The 18,977-nt window shown below is 34.8% G+C and overlaps 1 protein-coding gene across 2 annotated transcripts in view; it reads right to left on the bottom strand.

The window, feature by feature from the left end:
* Window positions 1-18,977, bottom strand: part of CNTNAP5 (contactin associated protein family member 5) — a 402,137-nt gene that overhangs the window by 48,207 nt on the left and 334,953 nt on the right. For both annotated transcript variants that reach the window (XM_087920476.1, XM_087920475.1), the window contains exons 14-18: window positions 15,724-15,880; window positions 10,035-10,162; window positions 7,542-7,712; window positions 4,508-4,726; window positions 2,842-3,081 (exon numbers count right to left, since the gene is read on the bottom strand). In XM_087920476.1, coding sequence (XP_087776602.1) covers window positions 2,842-3,081; window positions 4,508-4,726; window positions 7,542-7,712; window positions 10,035-10,162; window positions 15,724-15,880 — 915 coding nt within the window. The remainder of the gene's footprint in view (window positions 1-2,841; window positions 3,082-4,507; window positions 4,727-7,541; window positions 7,713-10,034; window positions 10,163-15,723; window positions 15,881-18,977) is intronic.

Genomic DNA, 18,977 nt, shown 5'->3' with positions numbered 1-18,977 from the left:
AAGTGTTCTGACCCAGGCTTCGTCAAACTTAATAAAACACACTGATTTTAAAAGTAAAACTTATTTTAATGTGATGCTGGGAATTACTTGCATTCGTAGCCAAAACTATTATACACAGTTCCTGTAATTATACACAGTTCCTCCAGATAAGAGCATGCTTTTCAGTGCTGTAGAATGCTTGACAACAAACAGACGTCCGATTAAGGCTTAACATAAACCATGACCAGAGCACAGAGCTTCAAGATGCACTCGGAAATTACTGAACTGCTTTGCTTCCTGCAAACCTCTTTGTCATTGAGAACTGACTTTTATCCCTTATGGGAGGGGCAATCACCTCCCAGCCTTACTCCCAAGTTGCCCCTTCTGCTTCAGCTTCTAGCAGCTCTGTGCATATGTGCACTGGGAAAAGGCTCCCCTGGGTCCTCTGCTTCGCTGCTGTCAGACTCCAAAGGCTCCAAAGGCAGCACCCCACTCTCAGATAGTCCTGGCTCCATCCCTGCATCAGATGCAGGACCCTCGTCCAAGTCCTCGCCAGACTCCCTGACTGGTTCCCTTGCATCCTCACTATCCAATACCTCTGCCAGCTGCACCGGCTGCCAGCAAACCACAACACTAAGTGAGGCATTTGCTAAGTGAGTTTTGCCCCATTTTATGATCTTTCTTGTCATAGTTGTTAAGTGAATCACTGCCGTTATTAAATTAATAACACAGTTGTTAAATGAATTTCCCTCTTTCATTGACTTTATTTGTCAGAACGTTGAAAAAGGGGATCGCATGAACCTGAGACACTGCAATCATCATAAATATGAGTCAGTTGGCAAGTGTCTGAATTTTGATCATGTGACTATGGGGATGCTGCAACAGTCATGCGTGAAAAGTGGTCATACATCACCCTTTCCAGTGCCATTGTAACTTTGAATGGTCACTAGATGAACTGGTGTAGGTCGAGGACTGTCCGTGTATTCTTTCTCAGAGGAAGTATGATAATTGAACCAGATAATCTTTTGCCAGCCTGAAGCATTTTACTGAACATGCAGTATAATATCAGTATTTCTCTGTTGCTACCTGGTTGGCTGTAGAAAAAGCCATGGGGCCAAATGAGGCTGAAACATATGGAGGAGAATGGATTCTGGATTCACTGAAAGAAGTGAGTCAGTAAAAATTGAGAGGTGAGTCCATAGAGGAGGACAAACTCCCAGCAGGTTGCGGTTTTCAGTGAAGCCTTATGAATACTTTGCCTAGGGGGTTTCATTGTTTGGAATACTGGGAAGTAGCAGCAACATTTTCAAATATTTAAACGTTGTATAAAATAATCATTGGCAACAGTCAAGGAAATAATAGAATGGATCCTGGCAGGCTGTGTGCTTTTCTAATTCATGCTTTCTTGGTTTCTCAGTGACAATCACTATGAAAAGTCAAAATATTTGTCAGTGTGACTTATTTTAGGAAAAGGGAAAAACGTAAACAAGCCATGTTGATTAGAAAATTTTTTAAAAAAATTACACTCACTAAAATTGACTTTGGAAGATCACAAAAATATGCTACTCTTGATCTCTTCACCTAGCAAAATAATTTGTTCTCTCCAAAAGGAAAGTAAATATGGGGGAGACTGAGGAAGGGTGATTGAAGTCTGCCGGGTCAGAGAAGGGTCTTTTCAAATCAAGCTCCATTTCATGCTGTGATGTTTAGTTTGTCACTAAACATAATGTAATGTTTTAGTTTAGACTAAGCTGTCAGTGTAAAGATGAAATCTTTTTGAAAATATGAAAATGCAGTTAAGCTCATTTCTTTGAATGGAGGGCACTCTATTATTTACCATACTCATTTTTCAAACAGGACTTGTGCACTTTATATGATGTTCTTCTAACCATTTTAAGTAGCCAAGGATCACTTGCTGTTAATGGGCCATTGCCAGTTTGCAAGAGGCAGTAACAATTAGAACTAAAATGCTTAAACAGGCTATAATCTTTATTAAAAAAGAGATTGAGGATCATTAGGGTTTTCCACTCCATCTAAAATGCCATCTAAAGCCCAAGTTTTTTTCTCGTACACTATAAGAAATTAATATATATAAAGTTCTGACAAATACACATTGTCTTCATTTTCTGAACAGTGTGTTCCATTTTTTCCTCTCAGATGATAATCTTAGTGCATTAACATATAATTACAAAAGTAAGTACACCAAAAATAATTAATTCCCAAGCCATGAGAAGTTACTTCCACAGGACATATAAAAGTATAAATCATCAAGGGATTCTTCAACTAGTTTTTTGCTTGTTTGTTATTTGAGTTTTCAAATGAGAAAAGTCATGACAATTAAAATAGTTTTGTGTTCTGGAAGACATGACCTCATTCCAGGTTTCAATTTATTTTTTATATCTAGATTACTAATCTCCATATATGTATCTCTGAAATCAGATACATTATTATTATTATTATGGAACCTTTGTGTAGAATCTAGTGGGGGTTTTGAACAAAGAAAAAAGCTGGCACATCTTCTCACCCAAATATTATATTAATTTATGCAAGATTTATTGAGAACCTAGATCAGTGGTTCTCAACCTTTTCTTCACCATGGATCCCCTTTAAATACCTTTTGAGGCCATGGACCATGGCCACAGACCCCAAAGACCTAATTCAAGATTCAAATAATAACATTTCTTCAAGACTTTATGGGCTCCTTTGATGACATCTTGGCCCCCCAGGGGTCTGCAGACCATAGGTTGAGAACCACTGATCTAGATAATTTAAATTAGAAAGTGACATTTTGTATAATATAGTTTGGTCAAGGTGAACTGGATGAGCAAAAAGGAATTTTAAGAATCCATTCAGCCATCCTACCTTCTCTGCAAAATGGTCCTTCATATGGTGAATTGGTGCAATCGCACAAGTAGCCATTGGATTTTTCCACACATTTCCCTCCATTCTGGCAAATGTTTCCATAACTGCTGCAATGACCTGAGCACCCTGGTTTGACACCAGGAGTCACTTTGGCTCGTTCTTCAAGGTCAAGTTTCTGTCCATTTAGATGTAGAGAGCGAATACATCCCATAAAACCTTTCTGTTTGGATGCAGATGCTCCTGTTTCAGGTATAAGCAAGGTAAAGCTTATATTTTAACAACTGATCCTTTAAGAAATGAAATTCTTATTAAGGTTTCATTGTACAATATTGTAAAATATATATTTCCCATTGATTCCATATTAATGTACAAGGGAGTATTTATTTAGTTATTTCTAAAAATTGTGTTCTACCAACTCATCTCTAGGTACCTTATAGACATCGAATAAAATGCCGTATAAAACAAACAAAATGATAAAGATCCTATATTTAAAAATTCAATTAAAATGAAACTGAGCAGGATAGAGGGGAAAGGAGCAAAATGCACAAAAGGAGGAGGTGGGTTCTCTATTCCATTAGCCACCTCCAGTATTGTTAATTGAACATACATTCTTGACCTCATTATCAAGCAGGATGTTCTTTCTGCAATATAGTGAGAGTCTAATGTGCAATGATAGTATAAGTGGTGGAAACAATTGAAATAAAATTAGTAACCTAAAATATAATATAGACATAGGTTTTGGAGATTTGTACTTAGACTTATATGTTTGTAAATCATGAGATTCCCATGAATTAAGTCTCCAGCTTTATCATTTCTGTTGACTTCATCTTCATTTGATAATTTTGCAACTAGAAAAATACATAGATCTAGAATATTGGGTGTAGAAAATTGACTCCATATGTTGCAATAGTTGCAGTTCAAAACCAAACCAAAAAATTCAAGCATGAGAAATAACTTGGAGAGTGTAGGATTTCTATTCGTAAAACATAAGATAGCGAAAATAATCTCACAAAGACTTACATTTCAATTTTATCTTAAATATTATGTAGTGGTGAGAAATTTTGGGAATTCAATAAGCACCTGTTGAATAATCTCAAGAATATGCAAAAATTGTGACTAAATGCCCTTTGGGACTCTGTTTCTTGAATAGGTATCAAAAGGAATGCAAAAATTAATCTTTTGGTATATCAACAACACATTTTCTATCTTTTATGTTATTGCTGTATATTCTGTCACATAAGGAGACAAAATATTATGGTAACCTAAAGAGCTAGGATTGTGGATTTGCTGATTCTTGTTCACTATTAATTTGGCAGTGAACTATAGTAATTTATATGCATGTCTGAGAATGGAATGTTATAATTTTTTTCTCTTTTTCTCTATTATAATTTTTTCTGTGAATTTGTCTGAGCTTTTTTCTATGGTTTAGTCTTTGGTTTTGTTATTCATTGGTGGGACAATTTATATCAGTGTACAAATTCAAGAAAAACAAGTTGTTAAATTCATCTTCAAATAGTAGAAATATCTAAACTTTCCATTCAAATTCATTGAGGAATCAGTAATATCAAATATCCAATAGTTAAAAGAATATTCATTTACCTTAAGAGACTAGCATTTGTAAAAAAATAAAATAAAAGGAGGGGATAGTACCAGTGATTGTACCTACCCACAAATAATTGACTGTTTAGCTGCAATCGAAAATGTCCTTCAGCAGGTGCTTCTAAAGTCTTCTTTGGAAAGTTGTCTACCTGAAGAGAGGTTTCTCTAAGATTCCTTTCAGCATGCACAGAATGCCACCGGTTGTCATTCAAGGGCATGGGGGATTGAACCGTAACCTCTACAGGGCCATTTCCAACATCAACTGTGAAAATGATGTCTTTAGAAGCTGGAATGCATAAGGTGAAACTTAGTATGTTTTGCTGATAACAAGAAGTACATTACTTTGGTAGTAATATTTTAAGAGTTTTGAAACAATAAACCTTATGTGATTATTGAATCCACATAGTGAATCATCTATATATTATGGTACATATCCACAGACCTAAACCTTCTTTGTGAAATCAAATTCCTGGTCAGTTATTCTCATTTTCTCTATGTTCACGCATTACTCATGAAATAGAAGGTATGCTATACTCATGAAATAGAAGGTATGCTATACTCATGAAATAGAAGGTATGTACTTGCTTTGTGATGGATCAGTGAGATAGAACATTGCCACAAATATTGTGTTATTTATTTAACGTTTGTTTTTTTAAAAAATCAATAATTCTCATCCAAATAGCCTGTAAACTTGTAGAAAATACACAGAGGTCTAAAAAAACTATAGCAAATTCTCAGCCCTAATTTTTGGCAAGTGAACATTTAATGGATGGTTTCCACCTACATTTGCTATATTCAGATGTACAACTTGTTGATATATTATAGACAGTATTAAACATGTTTCAAACACTAGAACTTTTGTTCAAATTGTATTATTAAATTTAATGACACATGCTGTTAAAACTGTTCTTTAAATTTTCCTCCCTCCCTTAAAATATCACTTTTTATTCTGTTGAAAGTCAGAGAAACACATGAGAGCAAGTTTCTATTCCTAATGATTTAAAGAAAAGTAGAATCAAACTATGAATGCCATAAAGGTTATTCTGCTAGTTAAATCATTGATATGTTGAGTCTTGCCTAGTTCAGTCTGTCAAGAACTGGAGGTTACAGACACTGGCCTTTAGAACCAAATAAATAGGAAAAAATAAACAGGTGAGAGAATTAAGTCTTTTATTTTTATGTTCTAAGAAAGACATATATAATTGAATAATTAATCAATCCTAACCTTAACCCCTGCAATCAACCTCATATTTTCTGAGGATTAGTTGGGGTACATAGACCATAGTTGTGGACTGGAAATCTAATTGAGATGAGAGAGTTGGCAGTATGACATTTAGGGCAAAATCAATTCCAAGATTAATAGAGGTTCATCTCCATGAGGACAAGAGCAGAGCTAACATCTGGTACATTGCCAACACGAGATCTATAATAACAATGTATGTACACCAAACATACCTTTGGGCAGAAATTGTAACCCTGATTTATCAACCTTTTCCAGTTTCTTAAAAAATTTAGGGCATGGAAGCAACATTATTTTCATCAGGGTTTCATTACACTAACAAAATAAAGCTGAAGTATGGCTGTAATCATTCATTTGGACCCTAATTTGTACGTCTAGCTATGTAAGGGAGAAGATAGATTTCTGATAAGTTTGCACTCCATTGATATATGTATGTACATAACTCACAAAAATCTTTCAATCCATAGAAATGCATTTTCTTAGACATAGGGATTGGGAACTCTCTTCTATTCATGGAAGGAAATCAATGACATTGATCTCCTTACAGTTCAACTGATTTGTGCACTGTACTCACAGCCATTTAGCTCTGAATAATAATTTACCCTACGAGAAAATCATAACCCAGTGGAGAAACTGACTAAGCGTTGCATCAGATATTTCTTTCATTTCTACAGTGCACATGCTAACCCATCATCTTGACAGATTGCATTATTCTGATGTAATTTCATGTCAATGTCTCGCTTTTATTGTATACTTTAAAGAAAACATAAGAGCCTTGAGAATGAAATACAACACACTGAAGTATCACCCAAATAGGAGATCGTCTGCAATTAACACTAAACCATACCTCATTATCTAGTGATAATGTGCTATGGCTTTTACCAAAGGTTTAATGAATCAAAGGGCCTTGGGGGCTTTATTTTATTAAATTTTATGTCAAAGTTATTACAACCATATTACAAAATGATGGTAATTCATTCTTGGTTTGTTCAGCCTGATGGAACATCTAACAGAAAGGCCTTCTTTCATTTTAAATCCACAACACAACATCTTCTATTAATAGACTAAAACAGCAGATAAAAAGATGACTTAAATTAGTTTTTTTTTTCCTTTAATACAGTGGTCTCCAACCTTTCAGGCTTTGTGGATAGGCGGCGGGGGGTGGGGGATGGTTCTATGCAAACAGCAGGCATACGTGCTTGAGGGCGCAGCATTATTTATGCCCACTGCTCACACAAATGAAGCAGTGCAAGTAGAGGCTGCTGCTTGTGCATCCCAGTTACAAACAGGCTGTGGCCAGGTACTGGGCTGCAACCTGGGGGTTGGGAATCCCTGCTTTAATACTTTAGGCAGCAATTGCAATTTAATTTCAAAGAGAGATAGTTTATTTCACAGGCCATTATGACACTCTGGGCATTCTGGAACCTTCCCCTTTCCTCATTTGGTATGCCAGCTGCTTTCCAAAAGGATATCATCATCTAAGAAGAGAAGGAGAGGCAATCTGCTGATAACTCGTATACTATCTGTGAAAAGTACAAATTTTGTGTGCTGCTTCAAATAAGGGACAGCTGCCCAGCAGAGTTGATAATAATATTATCTTAATTTGGATGAAACTCTTTGAAGAAGAATGCACTTCTGTTTGGGGTAATGGTTCAAGGCACCTTGAAAATATTTCACTTCTTGAATGTGAAGCAAAGCATTTTCAAGGAAGAAACCAAGAAAGTCTAGTTGCCTTTTGGAAAAACATCTTCGGGACAACCATAACCTGGATGAATTAGTTTTTTCATAGACATTTCATGACCTAAACTGAAGATCTGCAAAAAAAATAACAATACACTACAATTTCAGTTGATAAACTTACAGCTTATTTCAACCCTGATGAAATCTTTCATTCCCAAATTTTCCAAAAAGACTCCAGACATTTTGGTTGTTTTGAAGAAGAAAGAAATGTCTGCAGTGAACTCGGCATGGAAAGTGGGGAAGAGAAGGTATGAAGCTTCGGTGCTGAAAGAAGCTGCATTCCAGAACTGTCCTGCAAAGAACCACAAACTTTTCTATAGTTAATTATATGTGGCAAATAAATGAAGAATGAAAGAAATACTGTAACCTTTAGTCAGAGTTCATTAAAACAGAAAAATGAAACCTAGGAGGAAAAATATGTTAGGGCTTCTGCATTGCAGGTATGGGCATCATTCACTCACTCACTCACTCACTCACTCACTCACTCACTCACCCACCAATCTATCCATCCATTCATTCATACATTTTGTTATTTGTCATGACTGCATCCAAATTAATGAATCAAATCATACAAAAAATAAATAGTAAAGCACTAATGAAAATATAGATTTTTAGATGCATAACATTGAAATCACTTCTATGAAACAGACAAAAAACTTATCTTTAGAGTCATTCTATGCCAGGTTCAAAGTTTAGTTTATAAATACTTGAAAGAAGTGTATCTTGTGCTACTTCAAAAACCTGATAGCATAATGGTCAGGCATCACTAGACTAAAATCATGCAATTTGGATGCCATCACTGAGAGTCACCATATTGTGGATTACACTCACTAGCATGACCACAAACAGCCACGTTTGTGCACTGGTCAGGTGATAATTGGGAAACACTTCTTTCTAAACTCACATATAACGTTTACCCTGTGAAATTATATCATTCCCCATACAATACATACACACAGCTGAAGTAGCAGCACTTCAACTCCAGTGATAAACTTTCAAGGAATCAAGAAGTTAAAAAAATAGTTCGTTAAGCACCCATGGAAGTTTTGCAAAGGGCAGATAAGTTAGGACAGCATAACCCTCTCTTACATTTGATACAAAATCATTCAAATTCTATGTTAAAATAGAGAAAAATAAAAACCGTGGTGAAAAACCAGTAAAACTTGTGAAGCTTTCCAGATACTTCTATCTGACTGATGTACAATAAATCTGTGTTCCTTGGAGAAAATGTTTGTTGAGTCTACAGTAGATTACAGTAGAGTAATGACTTTATAGAATACCAGGTTGCTGACCAAGAGAACTGAGGATTTCAGGGATGTGATAAAGAAAGAATAAGCCAGAGTTCTTCCAAATGAGTGAGGCCAAAGGTGAGGTCCTCTATAGACCTTAATAGGGACCAAATTGCTTTTAAAGACATGAAGTGCTTAAAAAAGTATTGGGAAGATTAAATTTATTGATAGTTTCATATTATTTTGGGCGATTAAAACAAAAAAAAGCAAAAAAACTTTTCACAAAATAAATAGGAATTAATATAGAAAATACATTTAAACAATTTCACAGAGAACTGCATTGGGTTAAAAAATAGATTTACATATATCACAGAAAGGATGTGTTGGATTAATTGACCAATGGCTAGATTTGCACAAAACACAATTCTACTGAAGAATAGGGCAGAGTAGTTTTTTTGTCCAATGTGTTATAGGTATCCAAGCACTGTCTTATTTATTGTGTGAATCAAAGCATCAGGTTAAGCTATAGATGCTTAGGGCAGTTCATGTTGTCTGAACATGATTATTACATTTTGCTAAACATAAAATTTAATATTTGCTCTAAACCCAGGAAATGTATAATTGCTGGGAAAAAGGCAAATCACATACTGAGCATCATTCAAAAAGGATTTTTTAAAAGTTGATGGGGTACTTTTTAATTTGACCTAAGCAGAACTAAGGGAAGGCAGACAGAAGGATATAATTATATGTATCTACACGGAGAAGAAAAGGCCAGAACTTTTTCTCTTCTGATAAACATTTTCAAACAGTGAACTGAATTGTTGGAGGAAACAAGGAAATGCAAAAGGAAGTCCTTCACACTGAACAAAATGGGGAATTTTGTATAGGAGAAAATGGTAACCACCAGCTTTAACCAACACCAGCAGCTTTAAAAGAGAATCATAAAATTTGATAGCCGATAATAATTTCAACTACTAATGGGCAGGATGGTTGGATATTACTTCTAATTAATGAAGAGAGCAAGTTCTCAGTATTAATTAGTTGCTGAAGGATATGAACGAGGAAGTCCTACTGTATTCATATCATGCTTGTTCATTTCTCATATGTAAGTTTATTCCCCCATTGTAGAGACAAACCTTTAATTTGAACCTATAGCACTCAAAGCCTTATTGCAAATTATTTAGAATAATATCCTTCTTTAGAAACTGTACAATTCATTTCAGGAAACAATCAGACAATGCAATTATTAGAAGGTATCTGTTATCACTAGTGAAAACTGCGTCCCTCACACACACACAAACACACACACACAAACACACAAAGACACATACACCAGCTTCTTATAGAGTTTGTGTATAAGGATGCTGAAAAGAGCTGATACCCACTATCTCCATAGCAACGAAGAGGACCAATTCTCCAGGCAGCTTCAGAATTAGGTCTGTTTGTATCAGTGATAACTATCTGGTTCACAGGTAAATGTTCTTTAAAGGAAAGGAAACCGGTGTCATTGGTCCTACAAATAGATAAATGTGTAAAATGTATATCAGGGTAGAAATATTAAATAGCTTTGCATGAGAAATTATAAATATACACATACTTATATGTACAATATATGTAAACAAGCAGATGCACACTCACACTTATAGGAAAACCCCCCAAAATGGTGTTTAAAGTCTATTTTGGTAACAGAAATCTTCCTATTGGTATATTTAACACATTTCATACCATGTTTCACTCCCCACCCCCCCCACCCCCGTTGCCATATTGGGGTAAAATATATTCAGTCATAGTCCAAATGCAATGAAATAACATCTAAAACCCTTCAGTCTTACACACACACACACACACACACACACACGTTCAAATGCCTAATCAAAATTGTTTTGATCTTATGTCAGATTGCTAGCCTAATTCCTGACAAGTCCCTTTACTGAGTGCAACCCATAATTAGGAATCCTCCATCAAAGTGCTCAAAAGAACTTGTGTGAAAATATTAACAATCACTTCCTAAAGGTTTCACAGAAGGCCAGGTCACATTTCATAAGCCATTTCATAAGTTTCCATTCAGAGCTAAGCAACGCTTGAGTTACCAGTTATAATAGCAAGATTGTTGTGTGGACACTGATAGAAGTGAGTAGTGCTACCCATTTGGCTCTACCTTAGCAGAAGCTGGGTTTGTATAACTTCCTTTATTTGGTTTTCTGGATTTTCAAAGTTCATTGGCACAAATGTTTGTGTACCATATTGAAACAATAAGAAAAGGGGAAGGAAAAAAGCAAAGGAGAAGAGAGGAGAGGAGAGGTGAGGAAAGGAAAGGAAAGGAAAGGAAAGGAAAGGAAAGGAAAGGAAAGGAAAGGAAAGGAAAAGAAAGGAAAGGAAAGGAAAGGAAAGGAAGAAATTGTGTGAATGCTTATGTTGGTCTTTGACTGGCCTATTTAATAGTATTTCTGAACACAATTATATAAATTGTTGCTAAGAATTCCTCAGAACTGATATGTAAGATATTTGAGGTCAGACATGCTGCATTATATGGTTACAGCATCCTGAGGTATGCATTATATCTGGAGGAATAGAAGAGATGCTGAAATTAATGTAAAGTTCACCACCTAGCTTTTAACATGCTGTACCAGCTGAAAGTTTTCAATGGTTTTCAAGGGTAGCCAAAGAGATTAATTCAGTTTTGAAGACTGCTGATATAGGAGATTTCTATGGAATCCATTAAAGCAATCTTCAAAAAACTTTTAGGTTTTGGAAATTGGTTTTTGAGTTTTTTTTTTCCCCTTTTCAATGACAATGCAAATGTCAATGAAACATATAGGTAATATGGCGTTATATGTGCGTATAACAAATGGCAGGTAGAAAATAAACTCAGGGTATATTCTATGTTCTGGCACTCAATATATTAATATTTCTTGTGACAAGAAAGATATATCTGTTTTATTTTAAAAAAATCAGCAACACTGCCAAGCATTCCTTGAGATAGTGCCCCACTGCCATTAGAAAGATTTTGTATTATTGTTTTTTAAAAATGTGGATGTTATTGTGCTCTTACTGAAAACTGATTTGAAAATTGAACAATAAATCTTTTAATTCACTAAAAATATTTTTGCTACTATGGAAGAAATATCTATATTAACTGCATGCTGGACAGATAATTGAAAGTCATGGGTTGTTTACTCGAGAGTAGCAAAAATGGGAGTGTTCAACTGTTATATTTTTATTAAAAAAAACCAGCATAAAATAATGTAACATTGATTATCAAATCTTTCTAAGGCAAGTGGTAATAGATTTCCTTTCCAGATTTTATTACATATTTATATGGCTGACATTTTGGTGTCCATCTAATATGTTAATAACTTTTAAGTGGTGTAATGTACAAAAACTATGCAAATCACAGATTTATGATCTATCTGGATTATTGACCAATGATCATAAAAATAAATCATAAAAACATTTTATGTTTGATCATTAAAATAAGGGCCATAGCATAGACCAAATAGCCTAAGTAACACATCCCCCCACCCCAGTCTTAAGTTAATATGCGAAGAAGACAATATAACAGTAAGGAACAAATAATTATTTATGAGGAAAGATACTTTAAAAGACTTTATATTTCTTAAGGCAAGCAAAATCTCAGCCCAACTATTATATGAAGTTCAGATCTGAATTTGCAAATGTTAAAATTCTGCAGAAAAGTCTGAGCTAAAAGCTCAAGAGGACAAGCTAAAATTTTCATTTAATTAAAAAAAAACTTTTTTTAATGCATTTGTAAATTCACGGAAAATGGCATTATATTGTACAAGACATTTGCATATGAATTAGAAAGAGGCCAAGATAGAAGAAATAAAGCAAGCATATTGAGAATGCAGATCTTTGAGAAATTGTGCTAAGGTCCACGATACCTAATGAAGTTTTCAGAATAATATGATTTAATTTTATTTATTTAATATTGATAAGCAATATTTTCAAGACATAATTCCAGGTAACTCTCATCTAACAATTAACCAGAACCAGGCAATCGTGAAATTAGCTAGATGGTCCATCATGTACTGTATTTTCAGATCCTTGTTAATCCATACCCATAAGATATATGTGAACAATATGGAAACAAATTAACTTTCTTACATATTACCTATGTTTCAAATGTGCCCCAACAGTTCAGAACTTCATTACATCTATGAAAGAACATGTAAATTGCATGTTCATAGCAGTTTTTAAATATTTCTTTATAGTAATGTATCAGTCATATTGAAAAACAAATCCTCTTGTATTTCAAGATGCCATAAACTGGAATATTCACAAACTTCCCCTTAACTTGCATTATAATAGTTGGCAGGAAGTAGTGTTATTCAATTTAATTTCCTCTCTTATAATATCCTTTGGGTATATTGCCTAGTTTTAAGTTAATGAAACCTCACTTGAATAGGTAGCTGCAACAGCATTTAATGAAATTTGTGATACAGTATATTATGAGAAATGTACTATCAGCATATGTCTGGTGCTATGCAACTTGGAAACAAGCCAAAGAAAATATCTTCAAACATTTTGGAAGTTTGCAAGTAGTGGAATGCAGATTATAAGTGTTTAAATGTTTCATGTTGCTAAGCAAGTACTAAAAAGTTAAACCAGCATTGTAAGTAAAGTACTGCAGCTAATTACATAACAAAGAGATCCTGGAAGCTAATAACATTAGAGTCTGCCTAAATAAGTCAACCCAACTCAATAATTATTCTAGCATCTGTTGTTTATGACAGAGAATAAGGTTAGTGCTAACAGAATAACAGAATAACAGAGTTGGAAGGGACCTTGAAGGCCTTCTAGTCCAAACCACTACTGAAGCAGAAACCCTACACCATTTCAGACAAATAGTTGTCCAATCTCTTCTTAAAAACCTCCAAAGTTGAAGCACCCACAATTTTGTTCTACTGATTAATTGTTCTAAATGTCAGGAAATTTTTTCTTAGTTTTAGATTGGTTCTCTTCTTGATTAGTTTCCATCCATTGCTTCTTGTCCTGCAGGTGCCTTGGAAAATAGGTTGACCTTCTCTTCTTTGTGGCAGTCCTTTAGATATAGGAGCACTGCTATCATGTAATCCATAGCCCTTCTTTTTATTAAAGTAGACATACTCAATTCCTGAAATCGTTCTTAGTCTCTAATTCAGTAGCACAAACACGACTCAAAATATAGAGATTAATATAGAAATTAGACATTCTCTGAGCATTGAATATTCAGAACTCAAACTCTTGTCTGTATATGAATGGAAGGCTGTGTTATCTTTGCTCTCTTTGACATTCTAATATTTTTAACTTTGAAAGTAGGGGGGTATTATAAAAAGTTGGATAAATTTTGGAAAATTGCTCCTTAAAAATTACTAGCAATGCTTTTTTCACTCAGAGCTAAAAGACCATCTAGATATGTGTCAATAATATGCTATTTGCTATACAATACATTGTATCTAAAATATTTTCTCTGGGTCAAGTTCATCAAATAATCAGTGCTCAATAATCAATTGTGATGTTCAAACTTTCTAGCAATTGAGACTTCATGGAGGGAATGGAGATAAAAGTTTTTCTATATACATTTTTCTAACTGTTTTAAGTTCCTTCTCCTGCCCTAAAATATTCAAAATGCTATATGCTTTTTATTTTAATACAGCAGGGCTGAGCTATTTCCTTTCTAAATTGAAAATGCCAAATTGCTTTAGCCTATGAAAGCCATTCTATGCTCACATAACTTTAACTACGGTCCTTTGTTCATTTTCCAATTCTACTGTAACCATTTTTCTTACTTCACCACTGATTTACACTGCATTGGTATAATTTTTCTGTAATATAGGTCAGGAATAGAAAAGATGAATTCTTTTTTTTCTAAAGTGCAAGTTTTTGAGCAAATTTTTTTTAGAGTTTCTATTATTTATTTTTTTCTTTGGCCTCCATCTCGCTAATCCAAAGTTAAAAGCTGTTCATTATTACCATTAAGCAAGTATGGATCATTAATACAAAATTTGTGTAACTGTTTTATAAGAATCAGAAACCTGGTGCAATTATATAAATTAATCATATGATGAACAATAGGATATATCTAAATATGAAAATCTTCAAAGCAGGAGGCCAAACTAGATTCTACAGAAGACTGAAGAACAGTTTATTCCAACTTCAACAGCTTAAATCTGCAAAGGTACAAGGAACATCTATATAGTACAGTGAGGTTGAAAGAGAATTAGTTGATTTTGCAATTCTAACTTATGAGTGACAAAATTAAAAGAGAATGTTTGTCAATTTTATAGATTTGAAATTGTTCTTGAGATCAAGCACTTCTCAAGAATGTTATCCTTAGTCATAAAGTTAAAGGATGGCTTACTTCTCAAATTCAAGTTCTCCTGGGTTGGAATTCAAATTGGAAACACAATTTGAAGGCCACCATAAAATTTATTTAGACATTAAACTTACTGAATGCCTTAAAGAGGCATTTATATTATATGTTTTGTGAGGTTTGGAGCTCTACATTCCCCCATTTGCTTTTCAAACTTATGACTGAAAAGTAAACTTTATTTCCATCTCATTATATGCCATTCCAAAAATCAACTTTATTTCCATCTCATTATATGCCATTAAACTTGCACTGATTTTTTTTTCTCTTTTTTAATAAGAAAAATTAGTTCACCTGTTGGCTTTGATTAGTGATACACTAATTCATCCTTTCATAAATGAAGTCTCAGCGACAATCACTGGTATGTCTTCTACCAGATTATAAAACCATGACTACCCCTAACATAGCCAAATTTTGTCTTGATACATGACAGTGAAGCACCAAATATTGGTCCATAAAATGACTTTTCTTTGATACCTTCAACATTTTATATTCTTTCTGTCTTTTTCTTCTGTTTTTAACTCTTTTAACTTCCTGTAATTGTTTTTTTTAAATAATGCATGTAGAAGTTCATGTATATACAATATGTGCATATGTACACACAAAATGGTGAAAGCCTGCAATAAAGTTTACCAATCTACCTTTCATTAAATCCATAATATATCTCTGTATGAACAATAACATAAATTAGAATGCACAGTTACCATTCTTCTCTGTCTGCATCACAGTTACAAAAGTATCTCAGATCCACACAGCTTTCTTCTAGACCACAAGCACATTGTTGGATTCCTGGAATTGATCCTCCCCAATATGGGTGTTTTTCGTTGGCACGACCAACCCACCAAACAAATGGAATTCCATCTGGAGGAACAAAGAGAGAAAATCTGCCATAGGAAATGTGAAATAAGCAGACAATTCAAGGAAATGAAATGGGTAAAGGTTTTTTTTTTTTTAATCCTATATGTCCTACCACTGGTAAAATGATAGGAAAGCAAATGGTGACTTTGGATTTATCCCCAAAATTTTCTAAAATGTAGATATGATGAGCATATGTAACTTCACTTCACTATCATTTTTGTAGCAACATATTAAATGTCCCACAATCAGATAGGTAAGATGGAAGCATGGTATCGATAAAAGGAAATTTGCAATCATTTGTATTTTTTGCTAGGATCGGTGTCTTTTGTTTTTTTTCCCCTCTTCTCTTGTTTGTGTGTGTCTCTGATTAACTTATGTATACTTATGAATAATTAAGAAAGATGCCCAAGGTGACAGGAAAACCAGCTATAAATAAAACATAGATATGCAAATTAAGGGCAGGAGGGAAGAGATTATTTCTATAGTTTAATGTTTAATTAGCTTTCCCATATAGTAGCTTGTTGATATTTCTCTCCACGACACATCAAAAATCTTTTGGACATCTTATAAAATTTAACATAAACAGATTCAAAGGATAGAGGATACAATTCTAAAATGCATAGAGGATACAATTTCCAAAGGTGAAATGTTCTTGGTGTCTTGCTGGTCTCTGAATTTAGTTTTGAACTTGAAGTCATTTTATTACTGTGCAACAGTAGTGGGATGCTACCGGTTCTGCCTGGCTCTATAGAACCAGTAGCTCTGAAGAGTAGCAGACACCAAACTGGTTCTGTGTTTGCTATTGTTTGGCCCACCCGCCCACCTGGGCTCTTACCTGACCTTTATTTCCTGCTTTTTCAACCTCAGCTGCTTTGTGCAGCATAGCTGAGGTTGAAAAAGCAGGGAAAAAAATGGCTTTTCAAATGCTGTGCACCTGCGTGCAGAGCTTTTCAGCTGTCCGGGTGGCACAGCGTAAGGTTTTTTACACATGCGTGTGCATAACATAGTCACCGAAAAGGTAGTGACACTGGTTGAATCCCACCCCTGCTGTGCAAGCTAACACCATCAATGTTTTGAGATAAGGTGAAATTCAGAGGTTGTTTCCAGGGGTGGGATGCAAATATTTTTATTACCGCTTCTGTGGGCATGCCTAGTTGGAAGTGGCTAAGTGGGTGTGGCCAAGTGACTGACTGGCCATGGCTTCTTCTTCTTCTTCTTTTGGCAACACCCCTCCCCCACACTGTTTTTTTTTGTCTCCCCAGGAGGCTTCCCTGAGGCCCAGGAGGCAAAAATCGAAGTGTGAGGGGGGGGTCCACACAGCACACACACACACATGGCCCCTTTTTGCTTCTTGGACCCCGGAGGAGTCTCCTGGGCGAAGCAGTAAGACAGCAAGGGGCATCCCGGCACAGATGATCATTGGAACAGCTGATCGTCAGGAGGGGAAAAAAAGAAATACCAGTTTAGCTGAACGGTAGCATTTTTTACTACTGGTCCACCCAAACCGGGTTGAACCGGTAGAATACCACCACTGGTTGTTTCCGTCTAGTTGCTTATCCTACCAGCCTTAGGTTGTGAGGGTGTTCTTTGATTGATCTGATTTTGCTCCTAGTTCCTGCTTATTTGAGTGGTTGGTAATGTGCATTTGATATGGAAGGATGTGCTCAGAATTGTTTCCTTTGGCCTTTAGCTGATCCTTTCTGAATGGTTTATAAATGTAATTAATTTCTATATGTCTGCTGATGGCTAATTTGTCAGATTGCCAAGCTTTAGAAATTGTCCTTCCTTCTTAGAACTGATGTAAACTATAGTTTCCAGGATGTAATTGTGGCTGAATTTCTCTATAGGCTGTGAAGTTAAATAATTCCCATCATGTGTTCTGAGTGCCAGTTTGATCTTTGTGAATGCATTCCTTTTTGTGTATATCCTGTCTGTGAATTGTGTTAGATTACGAGGATAAACACTTTTAAAAGAATTTGTGTGGGTATCCTTTCTGTTGGGAAATGTTATACTGATATTCTGCTTCTGTTCAAAACCACAGTGCAGTAACTCAGAATACCAGAAAGCAGAAATATTGAAGTACATTTTAATTTTATGTTTTTGAATTTGAGGAATGTAGTCAATTGTTTTACCAGACTAATTTATGTTTTGTGCACACTTGACTGAATCTACTTAAATCTTATGTATAGGCATGGTGTATATAAAAAAAACCCTGAAATATAAAAAAACAGGCTAATTATGAAGTACAGACAACTAATTAAGAAATGCTTTTAAAGAAGTCAGTTTATGTTGCTCTGCTCTTTTCCTTCTAATCTTAAGACTTAACAGTGTGAATTCTTGTAAAGAAACAAAAGCAAACAACAGTTTTAGGAAGAATAGAACCATTTGGGGGCATAATAAATTGAAAGAGATGGGATTTATCCAAAGCCCAGTCATACTCATTATAAAAACAAAAAGTACACTGTGATTTCCCCAGGCATGTAGCTTCTGGTGTTTTTTTTTTCTTTTCTAATTTGTGATACATATTACGAAGAACATATTATCAACTTTATTATTTTCAGCTGAAATGGTTTTTTTACAGTACCATAAGTTGCAGATATGAATAAGTTTTCCTTTCATGAATGACAAGGGAAGTAGCTCCTATTCTTTGTTCAGGTACTATGAAATTTCCAAAGCATATTTCTTAGAAGTTGTAAACATAGTCCAGGATTTGTTGGATGGCAGATAGTGCACAACTTGCAACTGGATGCTTAGCAACCATTTACAAGCAAGTTAGAGACTACCACCCCATGGTACATATGATCTGGTTTTGAAGTAACGATGGCCACGTCCCTTCCCTGTGGTCATGGGACCGTATCTCAGACACTCAGTATTTACAGCTGCTTTCAGAATCCTTTGTTCACATGATATTTATAATATATAGATATATATTATATTTATGGTCATAAGTCATGTTGGTCACAAAGCGGGTACCAAAGTCATTTATCTGTTTTAATTATTCTAAGGAGATTTATACCATATAACACATACAATTAGCTCTTGATTACTTGTACTATTTACATTTTTGCCAAAAATCAGTGTTTACTTCCAACTTTGAGCA

The sequence above is a fragment of the Pseudonaja textilis genome, chromosome 1, assembly GCF_049901715.1.
Source record: "Pseudonaja textilis isolate UNSWEBS1 chromosome 1, rPseTex1.2, whole genome shotgun sequence".
NCBI lineage: Eukaryota > Metazoa > Chordata > Lepidosauria > Squamata > Elapidae > Pseudonaja > Pseudonaja textilis.
The sequence above is the reverse complement of the archived record's forward strand: the minus strand, read 5'-3'. Positions and strand labels throughout refer to the sequence as shown.